General features: G+C 55.8%; 2 protein-coding genes across 2 annotated transcripts; one reads left to right on the plus strand and one right to left on the minus strand.

The window, feature by feature from the left end:
• Positions 1–527: 527 nt before the first annotated feature.
• LOC4352887 (fatty acid elongase 3-like) lies at positions 528–1,714 on the minus strand. The gene has a single exon (XM_015763347.3). The coding sequence runs from the start codon at positions 1,654–1,656 to the stop codon at positions 772–774; it is 885 nt and encodes a 294-aa protein (XP_015618833.1). The 5' UTR covers positions 1,657–1,714; the 3' UTR covers positions 528–771.
• A 1,700-nt stretch (positions 1,715–3,414) lies between these two features.
• On the plus strand, positions 3,415–5,855 carry LOC136354618 (uncharacterized). The gene is made up of 3 exons (XM_066306121.1): positions 3,415–3,796; positions 3,845–5,199; positions 5,284–5,855. Exons 1-3 carry the CDS (start codon positions 3,415–3,417, stop codon positions 5,416–5,418), a joined length of 1,872 nt encoding a protein of 623 aa, XP_066162218.1. The 3' UTR covers positions 5,419–5,855.
• Positions 5,856–9,543: the final 3,688 nt, after the last annotated feature.

The following is a 9,543-nucleotide window of genomic DNA, read 5'->3' on the forward strand; positions in this document are numbered from 1 at the left end:
TTGCAGAAGAAGATGAGGACTACTGCTGTGGGTGTAAACTAGCTGCAAGACCATTGGTTGTGATCTCACTATGCTAGGGATGTGATTGAAGAAGAGAGACAATTAGTAAGAAATTCAGAGCTAATTGTAAACTACTAGCAAGAAAAGAAAAGGAATGAGGTTGAAGAAGAGAGACATCGTTTTTTTTGTTCTGTCTGCACCTGTAACTGAGCAAGACAAGGCAGGTGATGGCACTGAACAATATATTAGTACTAGAAATTCAGGACTTGTTCAATAGATGCATGCATACCAATGTAGTATAGATTATATGACCACATGTTGGGTAAGTCAATTCAAGTTTGTTCATCAGTTGATGTCAAAAAAAATCACTGGATTAATATATTTTAATAAGCTTGCCTATGCGCAGGACCAAACTGAAAAGGTCCTAGCAGTTTTGCCCATAATAAAGGCCAGATATTTTTCTTAACAAGCAGAAACCGTGTATAGGTTGAGAAATCTCCTCGGATCATCACCCAGAATCACCAGGATTTGCAAAATTTCTTCTTTTACTGACATGAACAACACAATAACAACATAGCACTAAGAAGTAGAAGTAAGCAGGGATTGGATCATCGAATTGCTCCTACACCAATCCCATCTTTGTTTGTTGATTTTTTTTTTGTGTCATGTTAATCTCTTCGATCCCCGTTTGGACGCCACACCTATTTACAATCTAAGTAGTAGAGTAGTGAGGAACATGTTACAAGGATGCATGGTGGGTGGTGGTTCACCTCATAGGTCCTTGTCGTGGCGCGCGCTGGCGGCGGTGGCGCCGCCGTCGTCGTCGCAGACGCCGCGCTTGCCGTAGCAATGCAAGAAGACCCAGAGGAGCGCGGCGTTGAGGAGGGTGTTGAAGACCCAGGCGCCGATGCCGCTGCACCCGCCGCCGGCGACGCCGCCGAAGTGCATCCACACGACGCCGACGTGGCAGAGGAGGTTGCACCCGAGGAGCGCGCACTGGCAGGCGAGCGCGACGGGGGCGCCACGGGCGGCGGGGAGGCCGGCGCCGACCCAGAAGCGGAACCCGAAGGCGACGGCGTGGGCGAGCGTGGAGGCGAGGATGGCGAGCACCTGGAACGACTGCGAGAACTCGAGCCAGAGGAAGGCCATGGCGACGGATGCCGCGTGCGCGAACACCCTCGCCGCGGCGCCGCGACGGCGTTGCAGCACGGCGAAGAGCCCCCGCGCGGCGTGGAGGTAGCGGGAGAGGTAGTATGCGTAGGACCAGAAGAAGACGCGGCCGGAGGAGCGCGTCCCCGGCGGGAAGCAGAGGAGCCAGCGGAACGGGGTGGTGCGGCTCCGTCCGCGCCACGACCACCGCGTGTCGCGTATCTCGGCGAGCGCGGAGAGCAGCGTGCCGGCGAAGATGGCGGCGGAGACGGCGGCCATCAGGAGCGCGTGGGCCGCGGGCAAGGGCCCCAGCGGGAGCGGCCTCCGGCGGCGCAAAAGGGCGGCGAGGATGGCGTCGAGGGCGAGGCAGAGCGCGACGTAGGAGGCGAGGAAGCCGAGGAGGAAGGCCCAGGTGGAGAACCACAGCCCCGTGGGGCTCCACCTGAAGGACACGATTGCCGGGTGCTCGGCGAGCCAGTAGGCGGCGGTGGAGGTGGCGGCGGCCATGGTCGTCGGCGTCGGCGTCGGCGTGTGGTCGGGTGGATGGAAAGGGATTCGTCCGTGTGTGTATATATATAGCCTCGAGTTTATTTATTGGATTCGGATGAATTTGTCGGTCAGCTCAAGCTCTCGTTTCTGATTTTTGATTTTCTTTGACGAATTTATTGATTTATAATTAGAGTTCTAGATGGCCTTTTGCATAAAAAAAGGGTGAGTTTGACAGGAGACTCTCTCTAAATTTTCATCCTTTTCTTTAAAAAAACGTCAGGAGAAGGGACCGGAGCGGCTAAAATTAGGCTCGCTGTTTTGGGTTTCTAGAGGCACGATTCGCGTGCTCTTTTGCTCCTCCTTCCTTACGTGTTTGGTTGTTGCCAGGACCAAACACTCTTAGTTGTACATTTAGGATAGCTAAAATTAATGAATAATCTTAATTTCTTTTAGTACTCCTTTTAATCTGATAACTAAAATTGAGTAATATAATCTGAATTCTTATGTTAACAAAGTTGTTTTAAATAGTATTCTAATAAAATTTTTAGAATTTTTTTTTTACACAAACATACCGTTTAGAAAAACTTGCAAAGCGTGTAAACAAAAATCCAGAATACATAATAAGAAAAGAACAAGGTCTTCATGTAATTCGGATTGCTTACAACTCTGAAAGTACATATACTTCAAAGAGAAAAAGAAATTAATTTGGTACTTGCAATTGAGAAAAAGGGGCAGGATGATTCACTTACAAATTAAAATGAAAAGAAAGATAGAAGGGTTTTTTTTGAAATGCTAGCGAGCACTCCACCTCCGCCGCCGTCGGCGCCCCAGCCGGTGGCGCCCATGCTCCTCCGTCGCCCGCAGATCCCGACGCCCCTCTCGGCGGCCTCCTGGCCGTCGGCCGCCCCAGCACTGTCCTCCGGTTCGCCAAGACCGAGCGCCGGCATGTTCTGGGAAATCTCGCCGCCACCGCCTCCTCCACCAGCGTCCGGTGTCCGCCTGGCTCAAGACAGCACTACCCACGTCTCCGAGTCCACAGTGCCCCCACGCTCCTTCGTCGATGCGGTACGCAGGTCTCCGGGAGCCAGCTCCAGTCGGCTTGCTCCCCAACCACCGCCGCGTCCCACATTAAAGTCCGTCTTTACTGTGCCTTCGCCGCGACGCGACGCCTACCGCCGCGCCTACGAGCTGGCTCCGAGAGAGAGGAGGGACATCCTCCCTCATAGGCGTACGACGCCACGCCCCGCATTCACGCCGGCCGAGCCAGGATGGACAGAGGTCAAACCTCGGCGCTGGTGGAGAGAGAAAGGGCATTCAATCCATGGCCAACGGCCCGATTCAAGGCGAGAAGACGGCGCTGGAAGGAGAGCCGCCCTCTCCTTGGAGGAGTTCAAGGCTAGAACCAGGGGACGTTGCTTCGTCTGTCTAGCCCGCGACCACCGGGCATCGGCGTGCCGCGACCCCCCGCGCTGTTTCACCTGTTTTCGCACCGGGCACCGAGCGCGCCACTGCAATTCATCCCATCTCACCTACCGCCCGCTGCGTCTGGACGCAAAAGCTTCTCATGCTTTCCCAAGAACACCAAGAGCAGACAGATCTCGCTCCCCGCGTCCCACACACCGCTCGCGGCGCCTGCCCAGAGCTACTTGCGCCTCGCCAAGAACAAGCAGATCCCGTTTCCCATCCCCCCGCCGCCGACATGCTTTGAGTGACCGCCGCCGGAATCCTCCTCCACCACGCAAGAAATGCCAGGGAGCGCCTGACAAGCGCGCCCCCATGCCGCCCCTCCCCCTGCTCCACAGTTGCCGAGAAGCAGAGCTTCTGCCACCGCCGCCGCCACCCACTGGTGTTATGGCGCAATTGGGTGACCCGGAGACGCGCCCCCTCGAGGATGTCGTCTTTATCCCGACGTCGCATGCCATCGATGCAGAGCTGTGCGAGTGGGAGAGCACGGCCACGGTCACTTGGGCGATGCCCCCCCCCCCCCCCCCCGCGTCTGCCACTGCCAAAGACGTCGAGCGCGTCATTGCCGACGAGTTCGGCCTACGCGCAGGAGAGCTTGCTGTGTCACTCCACTATCCGGAGGCCTTCCTCCTCAAGTTCAAGCACCGCCGGCATTGCGAGGAGGTGGTAAAGCAGGGCTTCGCCAAGGGCCGAGGTATTGAGGTCTACTTCATCCAATGGCGCAGCCGAACATGCACCTAAGAATCGGTGGAAACCGACCTCGTCCACCCTGTTGACGCCGGCGACACGAGGGTGATCTCGCTCTGGGCATGGACTCCAAACCCGAGCCGCATCCACAAGCGCGTGTGGGTGACAATCACGCGCCAAACCCGTGATCCACTCCTCGAGTCGATCACGATCTCGGAGACGCTGCCGGAGCATTGGCAACAAGAGGTCAAGCACCCGGTTCTCTTCCATATTGAGGAGATCCACGACTACACCGCGGCGGCTGTCGACCTCCGCAACCCGAAGTCCTGCAGGCCGGCGACGCGCACCCTGCCGCCGTGGCACCTAGGGGTTCTTGACGGCGAGCGAGCCCCGCCGCGCCTCTTCGAGAACTTCCCCTACCACCCGCATCCGCCGCGGACCTTCACCTTCCGCCAAGGTCGCGCGGAGGGCGTGGAGAACAACACCGCCGCCTTCCAGAGGGAGGTTCGCGACCAAGGTAGCAGAACGGTGAGGGACGCCATTGGCCGAGACGGCGGAAGAAGGCAAGAGAAGGGGCACCGCGACAGGCGCCGGGATGACCGCGATGACCGTCGCGGGCGCAACAGGAGGTATAACAGCGACCACCCAGATGACCTCCGACGTGGAGGACGGCGCGACGACGACAATGATGATCGCGACAACGGGGGACGTGATGTCGCGCACGGAAGGGGCGGCGTTCGCGGCCCAGACGTCAACTTCAGGCGGGAACGCACGCACTCGCCGCGTGCCCGCGATCGCGGCGACACGGGAAGACGCGACGGGCAACGCCATCAAGCAAACTGCGGCGGCAAGGACGACGGGGCCAACGACCGCGACATGGGCAACCCACCCCCAGCGGTCCTCAACCCTGTCATGATGGCACCGGCGCGGGTCATCCAGCCGAGTTTGCCCCCACGCAACAAGGGGCCTCTCCTCCCGCTGCGACGCCCTCGCGTCGAAAAGGGGAATGAAGCCCGGTCCGCCGCGACGATCCCGGCGGCGCGGGTCTTCACCCGCATCAACGAGGAGATCACTGCCGCCTCGGTGGAGGGGGCATTGCGGCAAATACTCGTGGCGGCCGGCGTGGCGGTGGCGCTCGACAAACTAACCGCACCGCCCTCCGCAACTCCTTCACTGCTGGAAGATCAAGTGCGGCCCATGACTCCGACGGCATCGCTGACGGCAAATGACGCGCCCACAAAGAAGCAGCTGCCAGCCCTGAGCGCAGAGTACAACGCTGTGACGTCCCTGTTCGAGGCGATGTCGGTGAACAAGCCATTGTCGCCGGAACCGCTGCATCAGGCAACGCCGACGCCGCTCACTCCCACGACGATGGATGGAGATGATGAAGTAATCTTCGAATCCGCCCAGGTAACGCCGACCCCACCATGTGCCCTGTTCAAAGAGCTCCCCCCTGCAATCCTCTCCACGCCTGCAATCCTCTCCACGCCGCAGGTGCTGATCGACCACGCCGGCGAGCTGCAGATGCCGAACTCGCTCGCTGACCGCGCCGGCGACCTTCAGATGCCGACCGTGGCTGCTGCTACGTTGGGAGAAGGGCGGAGGAGGAGCCCTAGGCTGGCGCAGTAGCCGCTGGCTGGACTGCCGATGTCACTGTGGGCGCAGATCAACCTCTGCCAACGCATGGGACTGGCACCGCCAGAGGGGGCCCTCACTGAGAAGGCGATCGCCGACTTCAAGGCGATGTTTAACATGCCTCTGCCGCAAGACGCCATTGATGCCCTCGCGCAGCTGTTCGGCCTCGACAAGGAAGACATGAAGGCAGCGGACTCAGCCCTGGCAATGTACCTGGGTCCCTCCGACATCGGCTGCCAGGAGGAGATAGCCGCGGCGTGATAGAGCTCTGTCCCGCGCCCCGGCGACTGGAGTAGACCATCTCCACGTATCCATTTTACTTTCCTCGTTCGCATCAGCGTGAGACCTGGACGCGCGCCATTGGCATGATCATGAGCAGCGACATTACCTTCCAAGGCCGGACTATCTATTCGCAGCAATTTCGCGAACCGACCTCTCCCCTCTCGGTGCCGCAATTCCGCACCATAACGATGTCAGTGTTAGCACAAGGCCGCCACGACGACGATGATAGCGAAGCTCGCTGGCCGGCTTGCCCCACCGGCATCGAACGCGAGAGACAAGAGCGACGCAAACAAGACCAGCCGCCCGAACCCGAACACGCACTCCCTGGGCAGGAACGACCCTTCCTTGGCTCAGAACGTGACGGCGAACTCCAACGCCTCCCCGACCGCCATGATCTCCAGCCAGCTCGGCCGCACAGCCACCGACTCGCCGTGGGGCTCGGCGACGATCACCATGTACGCCGCCGACGCGGCGCCGACGTTCCTCACCCTCTTCGTCATGGTGTGCACACCGCCAGACGGCGACATGAACCCAAGCCCTCCCAGGCCAGTTTTGGTCGACAACGCAACATCTAAAAGGCAACGCGATGGGCGCCGTGGCGGGCGCGGCGACCGGCGACGCACGACACCGCAACATCATCCACCGTCGAATTGTTGGCCCAACGACAAGTTGCTCTGGCCCATCTCCATGTGACCATCCTGCTTGGGCCGACCCAGTGCACCAGCAAGGCCCAACAACAAACTGCTTGCTGCCCCCATCTGGACCGCCACTTCTTGGGCCACCCAGCGACGCCAAGGCTGATAACCCGGGTGAAAACGCCACAAAACAACTCAATGGGCTGTATACAGCCAAAGCAGAGGCCTGTAAAGATGTCTCCCTACAATCTCAACCTAGTTTTATGCACTGTGCACAACTCCCCCCTTGAGAAAGATTGTTTCTCATGACATATCCGGTCATCGACATCCTCTCTTGGAACGTCTGCGGTTTGAATAGACCAGCCAGAAGAGCGACGGTAAAAGAGACCCTCCAAGATGCTAAACCCCACATCGTCTGTCTCCAAGAAACTAAAATGAGCAATATAGATGCTAGAATGGCAAGCTCCCTCGGTGGGGGACGCATACGCTCCTTCCAGTTCAAGCCGGCAACAAGACCGCTAGGAACAAGAGGTGGCATCCTGATCCTTTGGAATGATGATTTTGTCGACCTCAAAGATTTCGCGCAACGAACCTTCTCACTCTCGGCCACAGTCTTCTTAAAAGCTTGCCAAACATCCTTCCTTCTCACGGTTGTCTACGGGCCAACCAGAGATAGTGCAAAGCAAGCCTTCCTGAGACAACTACGCGACACCAAGCCAGCCGACAATTCAAAATGGCAAGTGCTCGGAGATTTTAATATAATCTACAAGGCTTTAGACAAAAACAACATCAACCTCAACCGCAGGCAGATGCGAATTTTCAAAGATACCCTCAACGCTTGCGAACTCAAGGAGATCGCACTTCAGAATAGACGCTACACCTGGAGCAACGAACAAGATAACCCGACCCTGGTCAAGCTGGATCGTTTCTTTTGCAATGCAAGCTGGAACACAACCTTTGAGAGACACCTACTGCATGCCCTCTCTACCTCACTCTCTGACCATTGCCCTTTGATGCTAACGGGGCAAGGAGAGACTCCACGAACGAGAACATTCCGTTTCGAGAATTTCTGGATTCAGCTCCCAGGCTTCCAAGAGGTCGTAGCAGAAGCCTGATCAGCCCCACAATCCCACCATGAAGCACACCATAGACTCTTTCACAAGCTGGGACATACGTCAAACAGCCTAAGATCGTGGAGCAAGAAGCTCATCTCTCAGGGGAAGCTACAATTCCACATGGCGCTCGAGGTTATTCTACAACTCGATATAGCCCAAGAGTCAAGACAAATGAGCCAAGCCGAACTCACACTAAGAAGGGGCCTCAAAGATAGAGTACTGGGGATTGCAGTTGTGGAAAGAGCCCGTAAAAAACAAGCTGCACGAATCACCTATCTTAAAGAGGGGGATGCAAACACGAAATTTTTCCACTTGAGGATGAATGCGAGGAAAAGGAAAATTTTCATCCAAAGGCTACGAGTGGGGAACATGTGGAAATTAAACCATGAGGAAAAAGCTACCGCTATCAAAGAACACTTCCAAAACTTCATGGCACGCCCAAGCCCACGCTTAAAAGACCTTGACTGGGATGTCCTACGATTGCCGCCGCCGACTGTTCCGCAATTAATGGCCCCATTACCGAAGAGGAGGTTCACGCGCGCTAAAGCAGTCTCCCAGCGACAAAGCCCCGGGCCCGGATGGCTTCACAGGAGCTTTCTACAAAGCCTGCTGGGAAACGATAAAAGATGACATCATGGTGGTCATTCACTCCTTCAACCATTTGCGAAGCAATAGCCTCTCGATTCTCAATTCGGCAAATGTAGTGCTTATACCAAAAAAAGATGGGGCAGAATGCGTGGGGGACTACAAGCCAATTAGTCTCATTCATGGAATCAGGAAGCTTATTTCAAAAGTGCTCGCCCTACGTTTACAACCGCATATGGGCTCCCTGATCAGTCATGCCCAGAGTGCCTTCATCAAGAGAAGATGCATACACGACAACTTTATGTATGTGAGAAACTTGACGAGGAAATTCCACCAAACAAGAACGCCGACTCTCCTCCTAAAGCTGGACATAACCAAAGCTTTTGACTCGGTGAGATGGGATTACCTTATCGATCTCCTCCAGAGAAAAGGCTTCACATCTAGGTGGACCAATTGGGTCTCCAACATTCTTGCATCTTCAACAACAAGGATCCTGCTCAATGGGTGCCTAGGAACGCCTATAAAGCATGGAAGAGGCCGCAGACAGGAAGACCCCCTCTCGCCGCTTCTATTCATCCTCGCCATTGACCCACTCCACCACCTCCTAGAGAGAGCAATGGAGTTAGGGCATCTATCCCCACTTAGGGGGAGAGCCCCCAGGTTCAGAACCTCCCTCTACGCGGATGACGCGGCAATCTTTGTGAATCCAAGCGTTCAAGACATGACAAATCTGACTGGCATCCTAAGCGACTTTGGGCAGGTGACCGGCTTCTGAACGAACATGAGCAAAAGCCAAATTGCCCCAATCCGATGTGACAATATTGATCTGTCCAGCATTACCGGCATCTTCCCAGCAGGCCTAACAAACTTTCCAATGAAGTACCTTGGCCTACCCCTTGTGGTAGGTAGGCTAAAGAAAGTCCACATTCAGCCTTTGATGGATAAGTGTCGATCGTGCCTCGCCCCTTGGCAAGGGAAATTAATGTTGACCGCCACCAGAATCTGCTTGACAAATTCGGTCCTCACTGCACAGCCCATCTACCACCTAACATCTCTAAAGCTGCCAGATGGAACCATAGAAGAACTTGACAAAATGAGGAGGAAGTTTCTTTGGGCGGGGGGCGAAAACATCTCTGGCGGAAAATGCAAAGTAAATTGGAAAAGAGTCTGCAGGCCCAAAGACCTGGGTGGTCTTGGAGTCATGGATCTACAACAATTCGCATCAGCACTGCGACTCAGATGGCTTTGGAATGAATGGGTGGCACCAGAAAAACCCTAGGTGGGGACGGCGCTACCGTGCAACAAGTTAGATAGAGATCTCTTCACGGCCGCAATAACAATAACGGTGGGCAATGGCAAAACTGCACGATTTTGGAGCTCGAAATGGCTGGATGATCAAACTCCGAAACAGATCGCCCCGGATATTTTTTTTGGCTTCTAGAAGAAAGAACAGAACAGTGAACGATGCCATATCAGAAAACAACTGGATCCGAGACATCGAA

Source organism: Oryza sativa, chromosome 12, assembly GCF_034140825.1.
Source record: "Oryza sativa Japonica Group chromosome 12, ASM3414082v1".
NCBI classification, from domain to species: domain Eukaryota; kingdom Viridiplantae; phylum Streptophyta; class Magnoliopsida; order Poales; family Poaceae; genus Oryza; species Oryza sativa.

Excerpts from the sequence above, each read along its gene's own strand:
- LOC4352887 (XM_015763347.3), bottom strand. The coding sequence starts at position 1,656 with ATGGCCGCCGCCACCTCCACCGCCGCCTACTGGCTCGCCGAGCACCCG.
- LOC136354618 (XM_066306121.1), top strand. The coding sequence starts at position 3,415 with ATGCCGCCCCTCCCCCTGCTCCACAGTTGCCGAGAAGCAGAGCTTCTG. Across the intron at positions 3,797-3,844 it reads GGGCTTCGCCAAGGGCCGAG|AATCGGTGGAAACCGACCTC; the intron begins GTATTGAGGTCT and ends CATGCACCTAAG. Across the intron at positions 5,200-5,283 it reads TAATCTTCGAATCCGCCCAG|GTGCTGATCGACCACGCCGG; the intron begins GTAACGCCGACC and ends TCCACGCCGCAG.